Source organism: Lottia gigantea (genome assembly GCF_000327385.1).
Source record: "Lottia gigantea unplaced genomic scaffold LOTGIsca_2, whole genome shotgun sequence".
In the NCBI taxonomy this organism is placed as follows: domain Eukaryota; kingdom Metazoa; phylum Mollusca; class Gastropoda; family Lottiidae; genus Lottia; species Lottia gigantea.
This window is the reverse complement of record NW_008708400.1, coordinates 5,865,069-5,886,594: the sequence shown is the minus strand read 5'-3', so window position 1 is coordinate 5,886,594 and position 21,526 is coordinate 5,865,069. Positions and strand designations below refer to the sequence as shown.

The 21,526-nt window shown below is 30.8% G+C and overlaps 1 protein-coding gene across 1 annotated transcript in view; it reads left to right on the top strand.

Moving 5' to 3' along the window:
* Positions 1-296: 296 nt before the first annotated feature.
* The window catches only part of LOTGIDRAFT_103875 (hypothetical protein), a gene marked incomplete at both ends in the record, with an annotated part of 41,551 nt that continues 20,321 nt past the window's right edge, over positions 297-21,526 (top strand). Inside the window, 11 exons of the mRNA XM_009053494.1 lie at positions 297-916; positions 1,119-1,260; positions 11,428-11,586; positions 12,026-12,157; positions 13,182-13,295; positions 13,612-13,692; positions 18,259-18,429; positions 19,588-19,746; positions 20,027-20,243; positions 20,534-20,644; positions 21,006-21,217. Coding sequence (XP_009051742.1) covers positions 297-916; positions 1,119-1,260; positions 11,428-11,586; positions 12,026-12,157; positions 13,182-13,295; positions 13,612-13,692; positions 18,259-18,429; positions 19,588-19,746; positions 20,027-20,243; positions 20,534-20,644; positions 21,006-21,217 — 2,118 coding nt within the window. The remainder of the gene's footprint in view (positions 917-1,118; positions 1,261-11,427; positions 11,587-12,025; positions 12,158-13,181; positions 13,296-13,611; positions 13,693-18,258; positions 18,430-19,587; positions 19,747-20,026; positions 20,244-20,533; positions 20,645-21,005; positions 21,218-21,526) is intronic.

Genomic DNA, 21,526 nt, shown 5'->3' with positions numbered 1-21,526 from the left:
GCTATATTCAATCATTGAATATTCCCTTTTACTTTTAATTAGTTATATTTTTATTATTAATCAGTGATATCTGTTCAATTAGTGGTTGATCTATTATTCATTTCAGTTAATTACTGGGGAAGCTAAGTAAATCAAGAAACTATAGGGCACATAATTTGTATGGTACACTTCCCCAGTTTGACACTGATTGTACAGCATGCCAATTAACGAGGTCGGGTCGTTATGAGAAGGAAATTGACGACTATTAAATGTGAAACAGCAGTCGGTCAACAACATTCAGTGTAACAACATCGAACATGTCTGAACTACACAAGAAATACTTCTGTCCGCGATTATTGGACTATATTGTAATCACTGGAAGTCGGAATCCCAATAATAACAACAATGTGGCTCAAACTCCAGAACTCTTACGTAGATATCCATTAGAAGATCATAAAGACTTCCCTCTACCAACTGATGTTATATTTTTCTGTCAACCTGAGGGATGTATCAGTGTGGGACCAAAACGTATGAGTCTTCGAGAAACAACCTCCTTCGTGTTCACATTAACTGAAAAAGATTCTGGAATTGTACGATATGGAATTTGTGTAAATTTCTTCAGACCTTTTGAAAAACGAAGCCATACTACCAGTGTTGATTGGCAAAACAAGGAACGTAACTCTAGTTTAGCCAGTACACATTCCGTGGACACTGTGAGTTCTACTGAAAGTGATAAACCTAAATCTCCACGAGCACGACGGAAGGGTGGCCCATCTTGTCGTGTTCGAAACAATACATTAACTTCATTGTGTATAGTCAGTCATCATCCATTCTTTTCCACATTCCGTGAATGCTTATTTATTTTAAGAAGACTTATTGATGCATGCCATGACAGAAGCTGTGTTCGTAGAATTGGTGGTTCAAAAGGAGCAACAAGGTGAGTAAAATTTCAAGTTAAGGTCAACCACAGACATTGGATTGAAAAGTGGAATGGTGCAAATCTATGCTTTTAGGGTCCAACATGCACATAAAGTTTTAAAAATCCATTTACAATCCTTTGAAAGTAACGTCATTGTAAATTTAAGAATTCACATATTTTGAGAAGTATGGTTAAAAAAATGTTCATTATTATGTTTCAGGGACACTGTTTGGGGTGTTTTAACCGGCCAATGTAGTGATAATATTACCTCATTAGTTATGCATGATGTTCGTGAAATAGAGACATGGATTTTACGTTTATTAAGTGCACCTGTACCAGTCCCTGGTAAAACTAGAGTGGAGGTATGTATTATCAGTCAATTATTTTGTGTGTCATATAGTTTCTGTGGGTTTCTTCACACATCATTCTAGTATTAATAGTGACTGTCTTAAATTAATAACACCAACTAAAATCATACTAATGACTAACTAATTTTCACATAATTAAAAGACTTATCTATTGCTCTGTGACCTAAGCCAGTGCCTTCATTGCGACTCGTCTCAATACACCCTAACACCAGATCAAGGGTGCCCTAAAGGAAATCACTGGATTTCATACTATTCACTGAAAGGTCCAGTTGTAAAACCATCTAACCAAGGTACATAGCCATATAGCATAATGCTTAAACTACTTTTATTCAAACAAGATTTTCTTTACACCAAGGTATTCATTGATTATTAAATTTTCTGCATAATGTTGGTATAAATAGAAAAAGTAAAATAAGATCAAATTCCATGAGAGCCAGCCACATGTTGTATCGAAAAGTTATTGATTATTTTATATATACATATTTTCAACATTTATAATGTTCTGTTGTGGATAAGATAGAGTCTGTAAGATTTTATATAAATTAAAGGGACAGATGCGCCATTGTAGGGGGTTGATTTGTGTCTTGAATATATATAAATAGTCGTCAGAAGTACTAGAAATGTAGGAAAATTATCTCAAAATATTTCAAACTAGGAATTTCTTGTCCTATTTCTATATAACTTTCAAAGCAGATAATTCTGGATTGCTCAAATTTCGACGGTGAGATGTGAACACTGTTACAGATTGGCTGAGCTAAAAAAAAAAATGTTTCTGACACTAAGGTATGATTCATCAAAAAAATGGCGCATTTGCCCCTTTAACACAGTATATAGTTCACTAAAATATACCAAAAATGTGCATTTTCTTTAACTGTATAATGAGTTCTTCAAACAAATAAATTCCATAAAAAATGCATTGCATGAAATTTTACAAGAGAAAAGAATGTCTCAAATCAAATCATATTTCTAGAGAGACTTGCCAATGAATATTTTTCTGTTGTGTGATAGCATCTGTATTCGCTTGTCAAATATAAACACATGATAGAGGATTCTGGTGAAACTAATCCATATTTATTGTGAGACATATGGTCATTTATTTAGGTTAAAAATACAGTAAATAGTCATATTGGTATGATATACATACAATATATATATATATATATATATATATATATATATGATAACAGTATTGATTAGTGTGGGGTTTAACAGTATATTATACCAGAGATGTCATAGCATCTGACATCAGAATCATTCTCACAATGGCTACATTAACATAAAAACATTTTTCTGTTACTAATTTTATGGGAAATTGTCCATAGACCTAACTCTATGATGCATTTTGGGGCTTCAATTAGACATGACTGGTAAATACTACTGATATTGAATTTATACTCCGTGTATGAAATTTTCCCATTTTTATTATTATATACTAAAATACTCCCCCAAAAACAGGTGTACAAGTTTACATTGTAAAGCTTTGATAAGATATGACTGAAAAAAAAAAATAACAAGTACTAATGATCCAAACCGCAAAATGAAACCTATAATCCAAAACAACATTTTGAGGTAACATTGGTTGCAGCTAATGAACATTTACATGAAGAAGTACATCAACCAGAAGTGAAAGACAGGCAATTTAACATTCTGAGACAGGCACTGCACATTGCTGATACTGATTTGATAGCGACTTACCAGTACAATATCATTTTAAAAGCAGAGATGTCATGTAGCATCTGAGTATATACTCCATAAGCCTACACAACTCTTATGAAGTTTAGAAATTTCCCAACAGTTCATAAATACTAGAATAATATTGAGGCAAATAAGTGCTATGGTAAATTCTCATGATAATGGTGAGAAACTGCAGCAAAAGTTTTTGTCAAAACTTTTTTATTATAATGCTGAAACTATCATTATCCACTTAAATACAGCCATTAGTAGTTTAACAGAAAACAGTTTTGAGAATCTTTTTGAAAGGTTAAATGCTACTTAATGAGAGTTTTTAAACACCCACACTTAGCTTTGTTTCCCACCAGGCTGTTTCTAAGGTTACGAGATGAAGTACTTTTGAAATTTTGCAATTTAGTTACTCTGACATAGATTAGAACAAGGATCTGGTCATTGGATGGGTTGAGGCTCAACAATTAAAAATATAAGAAGTATATTTATGCTGGTATGGTCCAAAGGTTAAATTTGGATGTAGATCTCTAGTTATTTCTTTTCACAAGCATAAGACCTTTACCTGCATTTCCAAATCCACTTGCTATGTCAAATGCTTAAATGTATGTGCTATGTTTATGCTTTCCTTGCATATCAATATGATTTTTTCTGTTTCTTCAACATTTATATCTGTTAATATACTCAACTATACTGAAATTGGAATCATGCACTTATAATCGTAAAATTTGTCCCTTTTGATCCCAATCATACACTTCCAATCTTTAAGGTTCATATATCTTATGATGGGAAAAATCTTTTGAATTACTTATGTAATTAGGCTTGACCTGTTTATATCAGACTTTGATAGCTTTATCAACATGACCTACCCAGTTTATTTCCGACCCAAACTCTTATCTGTAATAAAGCTGGATTATCTCTACTTGATTAGAGAGAAGTCAGTAGAGGGATTATTAGGATAAGTCTGTCGGTGTCTTTGTAATTATATCTGTCAATATAGGCTGACTTGAGTAGAGGTTGACACTGTCGTTTGGCAGATACTGTTAAAGCTTTCCCGGAAAAGATAAATTTTTTTCTTTTATTATAAGGTTCCTGGGATCAGACTTGTTTGAATGATTTCTATATCTTATCCTTTCACTGTACTTATGAAAGAGGGGGTATTAGCAAAAATGGGGAAGGAAGATTCCCAATTTCTGAATACAAGGGATCAAAACAAAATATTTCTTTGTCATAACCAATCAGTGTATGGCCAATTGGACACATATGGTCAGTTGAATAAAATATCAGCCATGTTTCCATTTAACAATATTCTTCATATACCTTAAATAAAACTTTGGGTATGAAACAATGATTTTTATTTTGTTTTCAATGGAATAGACTGTCATCTGCTACTTACTTACAACAAATATGCTGACATTGAACTTCCAGAAGACATTTTTGATTGCTGTTAAGAGTTTATCCACTAATTCTCTATCTGTGCAGATGTTTATGTTAAATGTTAAGGAAATCCCCCAAGCTAGATTACTAGAACTATATAATATAATAGCACACAAGGGAGATATAATATATTTATTCAATTACTATGTAACATATTAACTAGAATACAATTACTCTCCAATATTTGTATGACTTTAAAGGTCTTTACCCAGTTATAATCAACAAAGATTTCAATCAATAAAGAAAAGCCCAAATATCTGAAAAATCATATAACTATTGAAAATGAAATTTGTTTGTATCTTTGACATGAAAGAGAATCTGATAATTGCAAAATATTTTCCATTAGATTCAGATTACATAATAGTTTCTATGTCTATGGCTTTGAAACTTTTGATGTAATAATCACATTGTTTAAAAGTGTATCAAATTTTTTTCAAAGGATAGTTCAAATGATAAATCATCAATAAAACAAAATAGACTTGTATTTTGTAATAGCTCGGCTTTAATATATTGTTATTTAATGTCTTTTCTGATATGTCAAATGTCATTTGAGCATTTTGTCTCATGTTTACTCTAAGTTGATACCAATGTATTATGAAACTCTTATTTTGAATTAAGGGTTCCTTTTTGTGGTTTGTTTGTTCTTCACTTTTACTTTTTATTGTGATTTTTTGGGGGCTTTTTGGAATTGTTTACCCAAGTCACTACTGAAAATATTTTTAAGTAGGCCTAATTGGGTAAATATTAGATTTCTCAAATTAGAATTTATAGTCCCTAAACTTTGTCATTTTTTCTTTAAAAAGTGAATTCTAATATCCAGTCTTTTCAGTTGGTCAATATATTACTACCATCAGTAATAATCTTAATTTAACCTAAAAGATTTTGAAAAAAAATTAATTCTAAGTCTTAAAAAATTACAAAGTTATGTACAAATCTTATTTCCAATGTTGAAACTTAATATTGAAATTCCATATCAATTTAAGCAGCTTTAATATTTACGATCTTTAGATGTCACATAAATGTGGAATACTGTAATTAAGAATTGAAATTTCCGTTAGATTTATGACCTATGTTTCCTGACGTCAATTTTTATTGCGTAATTTGCGTAACTGGAGATGTAATACGGTATATCTAGAGTGTAGGATGGTTAATGATTGGAAAGTGTGGAAATTGATGGATGAGGATGCCAAATCTTTCATACTTTCATATCAGCAATATTCTGAATTTATCTTCAGAAGATGCGTCTTATACAATTTCTGTATTAATGATGGCCTAGAGCTACCAAGTAACAGAATATTTCTTGGAAACTAGAATATTATCTTGGGTATTATGTTGGTATATTGTCTTACAAGCGATTGTTGTGTTTTTGGACCATGATGATGGAATTGAATGTTTCCTTTACAAATATCAATATTGAATTATCCAAAGATGACGTTTAAGATATAAGGAAAAAGGGAAGATGACATTGAAGAAATGTTGTACAAAGTAGCCAAGTTTACAAGTAAGCCTAAATAAGTGAATATGGGATATGACCAATCACTATCATGGTGTCTGCGTTATGCCAACTTGTTGATTTTTTGGTCAGGAAGGGGTGCACATTATTTACGATAATAGAGATTTTACCAGATATACTGGAGATGATAGTGGTGTACATTATATGTATATGCTTACACATTATATTCGGAAATATACGGTATATGAACATTTCTTTAGAAAAATTCATTTCTTTGAACCACCAGATTGAATATTTGTTTATATGAGCCACATCTTTAGAAAACTCATGAACCACATCTTCAGAAAATTCATTTATATGAACCACATTTATAGAAAGTTCATTTGAATAACATTGTACCTTAACTAACTGTTCAAAAGTATGAAAAATGGTCAGTATACTGCTGACTGTGAACTTCTGGAATGACAAACCACGTGACATTCCAGACAGTCAGCACCACAAAAGTCATTATCTACAATAATGTTTATTTATTTGAACCACTTCTGGAGAACAAAGCCAAACACACACAAAAAAATAAAACAGCTAGCCATAAATCATTCTTATGTACAAGATTATTTTAATTCTCAGACTTGCTGATTGTTAGCTATAGAAATAACCCATATTGACAAATCATCTGTTAAAGTCTGAAAGCTTTGGTTGTCGACCAGCAAAAAAATCATTACTCCGGTCTCCATATATATACTTTTTATAAAGGTTCAGCAGACCATTGACATTTCCTGTTACACTGTACTTGTCATTATAGACCTATTCCGATCTGATTTCAAGAGTGTCTCAACATAGCTTCCCTACTGACATTGTGTAACAGGGTTTTTCTTTTAATGTTCATCTTTCAATCCAAATCAGAATGGTACAAATGTTAGCATCAATATACCAAGTTAAAGTAAAAGAAAAGATTTCTTTCTTTGCAGTTTTGCATGGGCTTGCCTAATCTTCATTAGCCAAACATGATGCAGAATACAAGGAAGTAAACTGAATTTTATTTGATTCCCAGACAGTGTGGTCTCTATGATATTTTATTCTAACCTATCTCTGACACAGCGTATAAATATATAATGAGCCTACTGACATTTAGCACTATTCAAGTAGTATTGACGTTTTTTTTTTCTTTGTGACTTGTGTAATGAGATCTCGGGTATCAGGACTGAGTCTTGAATCAATCTATTCCTAGATATTTTCTGTAGCCAATTTAAGATGGCTGAAACGTAAAATCTCTCTTGAGACAGCTAGAAATAATCTGTAGAAAGATATTTCATGTTACTTTGACAAATCTGAAACCTGAGATGTATAATCATGATGTAAATATGATATTTTTTAAATACTATGAATTTTTAACTCAATCACAAGTCATTCTAAAAGTTAAATCATGCAGCTAGTGTTTGGTGCCATTATTCTAATATTACTCTATATTCATGTATGTTGCACACTGAGGTTCTTGAAAAGGTGTTTTTGGCTTTTATAATCTCCACTACACTAGCCATCAATGATCTTAGGAAATTATATTTTAATCTTGTTTGGGTGAATTTGGAATCATTCTTTTGAAATTAATAACAAACATTCAAAAACACCTTTTGTAATTAAAGCTGTAGATGAAAGGGGAATTTGATATTGAATATTGATTGGTTGGATATTTTAGTATCCTAGAAACTGTGGTACATTACATATTATTCAGATTATGTCTGACAAGTGTAGTAACCTGTAGAAAAGCATGAAAAGAAACATTTAGTATCTGTCTTTTTAATTTCAAGATTTTCAAACTGGTTTCTAGATTGGTTTAACAGTGTCTTATACAGTGAAAACTCAATTAGTCCACAACGGTAAAGATGAAGTTCCGCACAGTAACTCAAAGTCCAAGTTCGGTCCCAGCCATATCCTTCTTTAATCCTTATTAAAAAATATGTTAAGATACATAAAATAACTGGCTTAATACAAACTAATCTCACGGTCCCATTAAACAATTATTGCCTAAATAACTGATATATTATCAAAATCATTATCTTGCAGATAATACACATATAATCCATGCACTCACATATCTTATTCATGTACTAAAATATTTGAATTGTCACTTCATTTGACATCGATTTTCTGTCAGTAAAAAAATTGATTGCAAAAATATGTCCATGGAATTACATCTTATCTTAAAAGATTATAGTATTATAATTGTAATCCGTCTAATCAATCATTTTACACTTTTTGATGTTAAAAAAGAAATGGCACCATTAGAATTGGATGATGCTGAAAATAGATTTCACAACGTTGTTATATTTTAATATTTAATGTTACAGCTTATCAGTTAGTTGGTATAGAGTTTATGGATTTTGATATCACTTTGTTCTTCAAAACTTCGAACATTATCAGGTTAATAAATATGATGCAGGATGCCTAGTCTAGAATTAAATGTGAAGAATTCACACCTTGCTTATTTGTAATTTGAAAATATAATTTCGGAGTAAAGTGACTCTCACACCATCGCCTGTTGCGTATGGTTGCCAATAAGAATAGCAGCCATAAATTTCGAAAGGTAACTCTTGGCTTTCTATTCTAGTTAATAAACTCCTCTAAGGTAAATCAATTACTGAAATTCTTGGTGAAATCTTAGGAAGAATATTGATTATTTTAATTCATATATGGCGCCAATCTATCAAGAGAGTGTCATCCACTAAATTAACTCTCTTGGGAACTTATTTTAACAGTTTTTCTAGTTTTCATCAGTAAAATAAGACGTTTTAACTCAATGATAAGGTGAAAGGATAATGGGCTCGGAACTAGGTGATTGTTTCAATAAATCTTGTAATTTTGTTGAACTGACAGAAGAGTTCATTTTGAATCCACAAAGAATTTGTTCAGTAACATCCTTCTAACCTGATAGATTGGCCACCTTGGAATGAATTGGCATGCCAGTAAACAAACACAATCTGATGCCTTTAAACTGAATTAACTTGTCAACTGTGAACACATTTATTTATTAACAGCTCAACCAACCAGATATACCACTCTGATAATGGAAAATATTGTTACTTTAGTGAATCCAAAGATCTTATCTTTTTGAACTTTATGGGCAGTTTTACATAGCATGCTCACTTTAGAACTCTTGATCCACTCTGCTAATAATCCCTTTCGTAGTGTTTATAAGGTTAATGATATGTATTTAGTATTCGTGAAATCAAGATGTCAGATTAAGTGCATATCAATTTCTTGTCATCTTTTTGCTATAAATTTAAAAGAAAATCTTATGCATACTTAAGTCTGTAAACATGATTGATTTGAGTTGGACTTTATCTTCCAGTTCTGCCAAGGTTTAACTTTCCAGTCTTATTGTCGCTTCTAAATCTAGACAGATTCTAATCAATAACAAACCTTTGAACTAATCCAAACTAATGAGATAGTAGAGTAGAAAATAATGTTGAATTATTAATTGTTGTTTCATTAGAATAATATCTGGTATTATACTTGATTAGTAAGAGTGATTGTGAAAACAAACAAAATATATAATATATTTCCATATCAGGTCCTCCTGATCACAGCTATTTTCCTATGAAACTTAAAGATAAGGATTAAGAAGAGAGATCATGTGCTTATGGAATGTCCAATTGAAGAACTGTAAAAGGGGGAATTTGTGAGAGTTTCAAAAATCAGGAATCAGAAAATCCTGTCTTCCAGGTCCAACAATGCATTGGTTTTGGCTGCTATCATAAAATTTAGATTTTTCCATTAAGGAAGAACTTTTTTATAACAACTTTGAATATTTATCAAAATATACCTGGCTCATACAGCACACTAAGATATATATATCAATTTTTATACCAACATTTAAGTCGTATTGATTGATATAAGTTTCTTATTGTTTATCAGTAATCACTTGAGTGCTGCTTCCAATTAAAGAGTCTCTGTAATGGAAAACATAGCAATTTTTAATCAAAATATATCAATTCCAGATTTCCAGGATTGACAGAGCTATATACTGCTTCTGTCTTGCCAATTAACTATGGTAGATCAGATTGTCTTCAATTATACTGGTCACTCCTACGGCTAATACTCTATTTCCATAGTAATCAATATCTATATCCATGGTATTTCAACCAGAAGACGTGGGATGACATCAAATTTATTAACGAACCTGCTGTTGACAAATATGGTATGGCAGATATTGATGAAATATAAACACAATAATATTAATTGTTTATAGATTTCACATATATATTTCTGGACATTTGATAAAATTGAAACAAAATAATACCGGTTTTGATTGCTGTTTCATTTTACATATTGCCTATTTCTAGACCAATTTCTATACTGTTCTATTTTGACTAATAAAGACAGATTATATTTATAGATTTGAAGAACTCGCTCAAAGCGAGACCACAGCTGACTATCTGTGGTCTCAAGTAGAATATAATTAATTGTATGAGACTGAAACTTGTCGCTGTGAAATCCTGAAAAAAGATTGAAAACATTTTAGGGGAAGTTCCAAAAACAATGAAACCATTTCAAGATGTTATTTCGCAAACACAGTAGAAATTTTAGATTTTTTCAAGCAGAAAAGAGATTCAAATATTTTATTTTCATTCCACAGAAAAAGAAAAAAAAATTGTAGAACTATTGTTTGATCTTAAATATGGCATCGAAACAAATAATAATTATCAGGTAACAAGTTAAAGGCAGACGTGGTTTATAAAGAGTATTGATTATATAAAATGTTACTGTGTAAGGAAATGAAATATCAGAGGTTACTTCTATTCAAGGGAATAATTAACATCTCATCTGAAGTCCTGTAATATAAGTTTATATATTCCTACAGTCTCTACTGTATAATCTTACTTAAAGTTATAGTCCCTGATGGAAGCGGAACTTGGAAATGATCCATTTCTGCTTAGTTGCTATTAAAATGGTATACAGCGATAACAAAATAATATTATACAAATTGAACACGGTAGTCAAAATATAAAAGACATAACCAAACATGTCCTTTGTGGCTTCAAGAGCATAGTTGGTAAATAACTGATCTTCCACCTAACAAGCAACCTTGTTGGCTCCATAATAAATACAAAAGTTTTCTTGAATGAAAAATGCTAAATATGAAATTAACTTCAATCACAATTTTAAGCTAAAAAAATAATTTTGTCTAGGGCATTAAATAAAGAAGAGCAATCAATTTCATATATCAGTTGGCTTAATTAACAAAAACTAATCACACAATTTGATCTATAGGACTCATAAAGACTTTTCGGAGAGATATTTTCCTTTCTCCTTTCGATCTCATTCTGTTATTAATGTGTCTATCTATCCAATTCTGGGATGATATAAGTCATAGAATAGAATATAATAATAACACAAAACAACAGGGAAGAAAGAGCAAAGAAACCTCTTATATGAATATACTACCCTAGAAAATTACATTGGTTTGGAATAGTGCTATCAGTAATCATCAAACAAATGTTAGCCAAATTGATCTTAGATTTTTATTCTTAGCCATTTAAAACATTTTTGATTGATTTTTGAATGACTGTACCATTATGTGCCTATATTTTCAGGTACACATTTTACCAAAAGATCTACAAGCACCATTGTTATTTGCCCTACCAGACAATACACGGTTTACTCTGATAGACTTCCCTCTTCATTTACCATTAGAATTACTAGGTGTTGATACATGTCTTAAAGTTCTTACTGCTGTTATGTTGGAACACAAGGTAAGGTTTTATCAAAGGAGTTGCTAATTGAGATTTAACGAGCAAATGCGTCTGTGTAATTTTATGAAAAGAGCTTCAGCATTGTGTTAATCAAGCAGATGTCTCTGTTGGGTTTTATGAAAAGAACTGCAGAATAAGATTGAACATTCAGTTTGTATTTGTATGAAAATACTCCTGTAAAGATACTGTATATGTGCAAGTATCATAATGTACTACTCCTTCTTACCCTCCAGTACATGTATATCTGGGAAAACCTTAGACTATGTGCAACCTGTAGATATATAATTAGTAATCTTTTATTTACTTTATGAAAAGAGGAGACAAAACTAATTAGAAAAGCTTTTTTTTACAGACGATGCGATATAATGATTAATGTCTTTTTTTGTCTTGCTCATAATAATGAATAGTTCTAAATATTGTGTGATATTTCAACTTTCAGGTTATTTTACAGTCTCGAGACTATAATGCGTTATCAATGAGTGTTATGGCGTTTGTTTATATGTTATATCCGTTAGAATACATGTTTCCTGTTATACCGTTATTACCTACGTGTATGTCCTCTGCTGAACAGGTATGCTATATCTATATGTTTATATAATCATATATACCCTGCTAAAAGATATGAATGTAATACTTCACAAGTCCATAAGCTGTTAATATAGAAAGCTTTCAAAGCATGAACACAAATATAAGATTTATGCAGTTCGACTTCAATTAGGATATATTCAGATGTTAATTTAGGTATTTTTAGAACTTAACAATAAGTGGCCGTGAACATTAACATATTTGAATAGTTACAATTGATCAGTTCCTCTTGCTGCTATGCTGTTAGTTTGCCTACTTTGATCATATGCATTATTAATTTTATATTAGAAAGTAAAGCTCTGTTTAAAAAATTAGCTGTCCTGATGAGAATTTGTACATTTGAAACACGTGTCAGCACCATGAGATGAGCTCTAATGAACTAGAATAAGTGCTTCAAAGCTAAAATTATTTAATTAAATAAGGCTTCACTTCATAACTGTCTACAACCTATGATCAAATTACCTTTTAACATGATAGAGTTATATAAGGATGACTTGACATGTCTTTCAAAACCAAAACTTCTAACCTAAATAAGATGAAAGATTGCCAGAAGAAATCTGTGTAAGACGGAAACTTCAATCAAATTTCGTCTGGCAGAACAAATAAGCTTTTAGTCTGTCAAAACCGATAGTAAAATATTAAACAGATCATGATAGAAGCCATTTCACAGATGACTGTAGGATGGCTTTGACAGAAGTGAATTATTATCTGCTTTTTGAATGGAATATTTTGAAAACCAGGTCAAGTTTTCTGAGAGATTGTCAAACAGTGCAGTATCACAGATGGCAGCAATTGCAACTGCTGTTAGTCTAAATTTTTACTGGATATTTGCCACATTCTCAGGGTCTTCTTTCATTTTCTGGTAAAATGTCAGAATGCAAGATGGTAAAATCTCTGATGCATCAATAAATTTCGAAAGCTCTTTCATACTTGATGAGGTATTACATCTGATCACCAATAGCATTATATTTGATAATTTTTGCCAACATGATGTATGTTATTTTTTTCAGCTGTTATCAGCACCCACACCATATTTAATTGGAGTACCAGCCAGCTTCTTTCTGTATAAAAAGGGTTTTCTTTTACCAGAAGATATTTGGATTGTTGACCTTGATTCAAATAAAGTAAGTATTCAATCAAGTTTTGGTGCCCTTAATACTTTATATGTGATTATTTCCATGTAGGAAAGACTATTTTCAGAGGTGTATCTAGAAAATGCTTTAATGACAGGCCAAAAATGAGAGTTTATTTTCACTTCAAAATAAAACCTTTATTGAAAAGTTTGACATTGATTTCAATAAGGGATTAATCCATGTATAATGAAATTCATTTGGTTATCATTTTTTTTATATTTCAAACTTTGTTACTGTTTTTAAGGTTCTCATATTGTTCATTGTGTTGAATGAACCATGATTGATATTAAATCTGAATATTTTATAGATTCACCCTCCTAGTAAAGCTGAACCCTTGCCAAGTTTACCAGATCCTGAAGGGGCTGTATTAAAAACTCATCTAAAACAGGTACTTACAATTTTAATTTATTATCTATAAATTATTTCTTCAGTTTATTTCTCTTTCATGAAGTTATTGATATTCAAACTGTCAAATTTAATTTGAATTTTCCTTGTTCCATTTTCTGATGAGCATTAGAAATATTTCCTTTAACATTTCTCAAAATATGAATGAAAAATATGAGCTGAAAGTGGTTCATAATTAGTGTCAATTATCAGTCAATTTTTGAGGTAATTATTTCCAAATATATCACAAAATTATCATATTCATTGGATATTATTGCAATAGGAATATATATACAGACTGAGAATGAATTTTTGCTAATCTTATGATATCATTACTGAAAATTTCAAATTTGTGAATAAAATAAGAAAGATTGTCCATTGGTTAGAGGCCTTATGTTTAATTTGAACACAGATAGATTGGTTAATAATTGTAATAAGTATTTTGGTAAAACCTGAGTGTTATTAGTATTGATTGACAATAATACTGTTTCAAAAAAGATCTTAAATGCAGAATTTTATATTGAAAAATACCATACATACTTATGACAAAATAGATCATAAGATTATTAGTGAAACTGGACCTGTGTATTTGTCTGTCTTGTACCTTAGCATTGATAAATTTGAACAAACAAGAAACATACATGCCAATGGCGTGTTAATATATTCATAAACATGTTAACATATTATTTTTATGTTTGTAGATCATTACTAGAATAGTAATTGATTATTAATTAATTAAATTGACTAATTGACATCATTCAGCCATTAGTCAGTCAATCAATATGTCAATACCATCAGGCTATTGATTGGATATTTTCTATGTCAAACAGGTCATTAAGTCAATTTAGATATCGGGTTTGACTATTTTCTATGTCAAACAGGTCATTTGTTCAATTTAGATATCAGGTTCACTCATCTTGACATTGACAAAAATATCTAACAAAGCTAATTTGGATTGACGAAGTTAGTAAACGGCACTGTGCAATGGCTAGTTTTGCTGTAAATCTTCGTTAAATGTGCATTTGCACAGCCAATATGCTGTAATATGACTGGACTGAATGGCTGATTGTTTAAAAATTGCCATGTTGGCTAAGCTTTTCTACTAACCTTTGAATATAATCTTTTACTAACTGATTAATTGGTGAGTGGTTAGATTAAACAACTTATTACACCATATTTAATCAAATTTTATTCTGATAATTCTAATCAGTAGGTTTATGATATTAGGCAACACTAAAAATATTAAAAATAATCATAGCTTTCATAGCTGTATTCATATTTTACCTTAAATCTCTGTAGAAATGATACCCATTCTTATGCTCTCAGTCATGCCTTTAAAGTCTAGCTTATATCAGATTTAACTAATTTAATCATTAAGCTCCTTAAATTCCTTAATAAAAAATAGTTGATAGCAATTTATTTTAATAGTGGTATTAGCCTTTACAAAATTCTAATGCTCTTAACTCTATTTCTATACATTCTTGCTTGCCTTATTTCTTAACTTAAAACATCTTGAAACATTCATACAATGACACAATATCACAATAACGTTTGGAAGAAAGTAAAGTTGATAGCATGTCACTTTAAAAGATGGTAACACATCTTACACCCTTAACTTTGCCTTTAAGATTTTAAATTAGTTTTCTATTGAATTCTGTTATATTTGCAGTGGAATGTATATTATGTGATATAGAGCATGATTTAATAATTATAAAGGATTAATTTACTAGTCAATACTGAGGCATTGATATTTCTACAGTGTCTAAATACACCTTCTAACCACAGAATAATGTCATTGTACCAGACACAATTGCTTGTTAGTTAATACAATATTTCATATGTGAAGCTCAAAAACAGACTGTGTTGTAATTGCATAACATTTAAGTAATATTTGATATTCGTTTCGAATTCCTATTATATATAGTGCATACAAATTATCATTTCCTAACTTTTCAAACCCTTGATGCCATTCTGCAACTGCATTTGTCAACTCTCTTTAACTCTCTTTTTATTTATTAGCTTAAAATGTTTAATTTGCAGTTTTATTAGATCTTCATTAAACTCATTATGTATTCCATATTGAATAAATTTTAAATATATTTCATCAGCCTCATACTGTGATATGCTAAAATTGCTTAACCTGATTTTCACACTCAAATAACTTTAATTAAGGGCGTTGCCTGGGCTAGCGTTCGAGAAAAAAATCATGTCATGAACGGGCCTGTTGCTCTGTTGTATTCACAAATATAAAGAAAAAATGCGCTTGTGAAAGTTTTTCAAACCTGCATCTTTTGGTACCCTGAGAGATAGCGATTTAGTAAAAGTTGTTTATAGAAGCGCAAAGACATTCCCAATCAATTTACGTCTTTGCACATGGCAAGACTCTGAACAAGGGATTTGGACTTGAACAAAAGCATAGTAATTTCCTTCATTGGGACACAGTTTTTAATGAACTGGGTTAGTGTAGCTGTAGAAACCAATAATAAACCAAACAAAATGCCACAGAATGGTATACTGAATCAAAATACTAAAAAAATATATCTCAAGCAGTATTTGTCAATAAAGGGAATTCCCTGAGGTCATGTGACGCTGTGTTTATGGTCGGATAATAATAAAACGTGACAGTGACATCTGTAGATGATTGCACTGTCGCTCTTCACAACGGTTAATTAATTAATTACTTTCCTGTTCAGAATGCAGAGAATTATTATTACTTCATATGTAAGCAATATAGAAAAAAATAAACACAATCGATCTGGTTATTTTTCGCTGAAGTTCAATTGAGTACAAAAATCTGCCCTGGATGACATACGATGATTTAGCCGTTTATTATGTGAAGTAGAGAATCTTGGTCTTATTAGAAAGCTTATTCCATAAGGAAGAGGATAATGTTAATGTTTTTAGAAAATTCCCATTAGTGTTGTTCCTTGACAATTTTTTCCTTTTTCGCTTAAATTTTTTACATTTCCATGGTTACCAACAAAATGAATTAACAAAAATGATAAAAACAAAACATTAGATTCTTCGCATTATAATTGTCTTCTGAGATTTATACATTCATCTTTTTTTAAACTTATGTTGAAGGTTTGAAATGTCCAATTTTCATGACTTGTTTGAAGGGCTGTCAAGGGAAGGACCTGAAATCTTCATAAAACGCGCAAGAAATCAGTTTTTCATATAATGATTCCATGAAATAGTCCAGTCAACGCCCTTAAGACTTTTATAAATGGGTTTAGATTACTTAATGGATGCATCATTTCACAGTTCAAACTTTCCATGAAATATAAATTTATCACATAAGTCAATTACACCTATCTTAAAAATATAAGTCAAAGCTGGTGTTTTTGAAAACCTTTTGCATCCCCTTCCTCACTCTTTCCCAGAATAGACAACTGCTTGGCTAAATTTGTTAAATTTAAACTGGTTTTAGACATATCTTTGAACTACCCTGGCTTTGGCTCACTATAATGATATCTTAGCAGGTGACAAATCTTTCGGCAATTTCCATTTCTATAATAAGATGAATATCTAAGCTGGTGATAAATGAATTAATTCATGAAATGTTTATGATAACTATGTAATGATATAAATTATAATAGTAATTGATAGGATACAGAAGGTTGCTATGGTTACAAGGTCAGATGAGGTCAAATCAATAATAATAGATTTTCGTCTAAAAGAAATAACTATAAATTTTAATGAATATAATTCTATCAATTCTTATGGCTTTTAGCACAAACAGAAAACATTATTAAATCAGAGCTCTGAAAGAATTATAAAAGAAACGGCCAATAAAAATTATCGAATTCCTGGAAATGATTAAAAAAGAGAAAACAGGTTTGAAATATGGTTATTTCCAGAAATAACGAAGCATTGTAGTTAAACAATAAAAACTAAAACCAAACTGAAATAATTTATTGTTTTATTCCTTTCACAAGTTCTTTTGTTTTTATCTCACAAACAATTGACAATAATGAGAACTAATTGGTTTTAGCATTTATGTTCTGTCATTTTTTGTAAAAATAATGGTGCACCATAACCTAAATGACCTAACAAATCTCTAATTTTTTACTGGTCATATATTACTTAAAATTTTAGTTTTGAATATTTTCCACTTTTATACATTTTTCAATCAATTCTGTTCTGATGCAAGATAAATTGACTATGACTTGATGATTTTTTGAGAGAAATTACTTAGAGATGTTTGTTTATACAATAATTATTTTCTTTATGTTATGTTACTTTATTCATGGTTGATGGCAAAGAAACATGGGAGTTTTATATAAAACCTAGAACTCTATATTGTTTTGAGTAACATGGCAGGGTACTTAATATTCTTTTGAAACACCTGATTTCACTTTTGATTAGAAAATGAAGAGAACTGATCATGTTTATTTCGGAATTTCATTTGGTTTTAATGGATATGATTTCAGTGTGGTTGAAATGATAAAGAAAATAGGGGATATCCTTGGTTTTATAGCACTTTCTTTATTTCTCTTCTGTTTCTTATTATACGTTTGGTGACTGGGATTTTTAGAGCATTAACCCTAGCTAACCAATTAACTTACAGGCATTAGCCAGCATGAGCATGACTCCACAGCCTATTAAAAATCTTGATGCCTTGGCTCAGAATGCTGAGATATGGCAACGAAGAGAAAGTTTTTCTTCTCAGACTGGCTTCAACCCGTTGATTTATGGTAATGATGTTGATTCAGTGGATGTAGCAACCAGAGTAGCCATGGTGAGTTCTTTTCGCTTTTTTTGTCTGATTCCAAAACACTTACAGGAACTATCATCATAATTAGTCAAGAATACCATCAGATCAACCAACCAGTCTTGATAACATTCCCTTTTTCAAAATCTCATTGTGGATCTTAATGTTAACACCCATGTCTGTCATGCTTCCATTTACTTGAACATGTTTAAAATATATATCTGCAGTATATATACAGAGTTAAACAGATTCTCATGAAACTTGAAAGAGTTCCTAATGATTTGTAAGTTATTGCACAGACATGGCCAGTTAGAATTTCAATTTTATCAGAAATGTGTCAGACAGATATTTTCAAATGGACTTGTATTCAATTATTGCACAGACATGGCCAGTTAGAATTTCAATTTTATCAGAAATGTGTTAGACAGATATTTTCAAATGAACTTGTATTCAATTATTGTCATAAATGTCACATTTCTATGGGTTGTAATAATTTGTTGTCTGTATAGCAGGACATAGTGGGAGTTTAATGGATTGAAATTACGCTATTCAGACTTATTATTCTATATATAGAACACTAGATGTAGCATTTATATCTAATTAACAATTCTATAGATATGTTACAATTTTCAAGTAATTATGTTATTTTTGGAGTAGTTGCATTATTCATAAGGAAATTGCCTCCCTGATGATTGCCATCCTTAATTGCTTTCCTAACAATTTCAAATTGTGTAATTAAATGTTTATTTTATTGTTCCATGTGAGAAATTTCATTGTTTATTTATTCATCCATTAAGAGAACCACCGTAGATATTTGATGGTAATAAAAAGTTTATTGATTTGAAATCTGTTGAATAAGTGGAATTTATACAGTCCTTATTGTATTGTTAAATTGTGGTGAAATATTTCAATAATTTATTGTATGGAATTTAAGTAAACTTAATGAAATCTGCAAGTTTGCATAAAATCACACAATTCAAGAAAATTTGATTGAAATTTAAGTTCAGAGAGTGGCTCTTTGTCAATTTTTTTTTCCAAACTACATGAAAATACCCAAGTCTACTTAATCTGACATCAAATCAGTTAAAATTTGAAATTATTGCAGATTTCCAATCAAGTACGAATTAATTGATTCTCATTCTAATTTTAACTGAACAATTTCATATACCGGTATTTCTTTTTCAGATTCGATTTTTCAACTCAAGCAATATCTTAGGGAATTTCTGTGAACATACGCGCACATTACGTTTGTATCCCCGACCAGTAGTGGCCTTTCAGTTGTACAGTTTTCTTAAATCTCGTCAAGTTAGAACACATTTTTCAGTTCGTCTTGCCAGAACACAGGTTAGTGTCTTAAAAACAATTTAATCAATATTTACTTGCGCACAACACAAATACATAGACTTTCAAACTCCCTAGATCTCCAGTACAGATTCTTTTGATTGGAATTTCTAAGGAAATGACTCTGTGAAAATATTATAAGCTTATCATAAAACTGACCTATCTGTGCAGGCACAACATGAACCTTAGTTGAGTCTTATTTCTAAAGCTAGTTGGAAAGTACAACAAAATAAGAAGCATTTGAGGAAAAAAAACTGAGTTGATCATAAATTTTTTAATTCAGGCTGTTGAATACTATGCAGAATGGTCATTAAGTCCTCAGAATTTAGTGTATTTACGAGTGCATACAGGAGTATATGACCCCTCACTAATCGGTGATAAACCAAAATGGTATGCTCATCAACTACAGTCAGTAGAATTCCATGTTTATGACCCAAATTCTAGTCTTAGTGCAGCATTAAATTCTGTCTCTGATGTCTTGAGTGATGAAATACCAACAGGTAGGTTTTTTTGTCCTATTTATTACTGCCAATTTTATCATTTATTTGCCAGAATCCACTTGTCAAATCCAGCATTTCTGATAAACATTAGACTAGCTTTTCATAAGTATGACATGACATTTTTGTGTACAAATATGCAGATAAACGTTAGATCATACCCACAAGTTGATAATCTAGTAAAAATCTTCATCTACCATCTTTCATTTTTAAGAGGAATACTGGTGAAGTCCAGTGAAATATAGGAATCACTTGTGAACTTTGAAATGTATTTGATTTTGATGATTTTGTAGATGAGAGTGGAAGTGATAGTGAGGGAGCTGAAAGTACTAGTTCATCTTATTCATCATTAAGTGATTTTGTAACTGATATGGTTAATAGTGAAATAGATGGCGAAACACCAGGTAATATTTGCTTGTTTTGATTTTTTCCAATTTGATCACAGTATTTGACTGGTCATGTGCATGAATAATTGATAACTTTGCTATTGAGTTGATATGGATTAAGGTTAATAGCTATTAAAATAACCAACCGTTGAAATAATATCTACTTGCTTGATTAAATTAACGATTATGGATAAAGCTGACTGGTTTGATTAATAATGCATGACCTTTAATACACTAACTTTAATTTCATGAACTTCATCAAACATTCAGAAGAAATTTATAGAAGGTTTTTTTTTAATAATCTTGCATGATTAGTTAAATAATAAATTATCTACTTGCATAATGCATGGTCTAACCTTCTATCCTTATACACTTATAGCTGCCTTTATACCAGAAAATCAGATCTTGGCTGTAGATGAATCGAAAGTTTTTACACCACCTGATAAACTGCATGTACCTGATGTTAATGCTACTAACAGTGACTCAGCTCTATCACTTCCTGAAGATAGTGATGTGAGTTCTTCAGCATCTTCCAGTCCAACTTATAGTGATAACATTCCACGATCAGAGAGAGAGGACAAGGATTTAGAGGTACAAAGAAAACATCTTTAAAAGTCAAGCTGTTCTCTTCTATGAGAATAAGTGTTTATTTTAGCAATTGAATCCTATTAGCTTGTGCCTATCAAAGATGAATACATCAGCTATTGTTCACATGTATTGTTTTCAATTCTGGAATAGAATCAATGAGACAATGGTTGGGATTTCCTTAATTTTTGTAATCTGAAATCCAATGGAATAAAAATATGTCTGTCTATTGAGAGAGTCATAGTACTCAATCTTGAATTCAACATCTACCACCAGTATTACTAGTTACAGCTCTGTGTCAGTAATACCAGATGA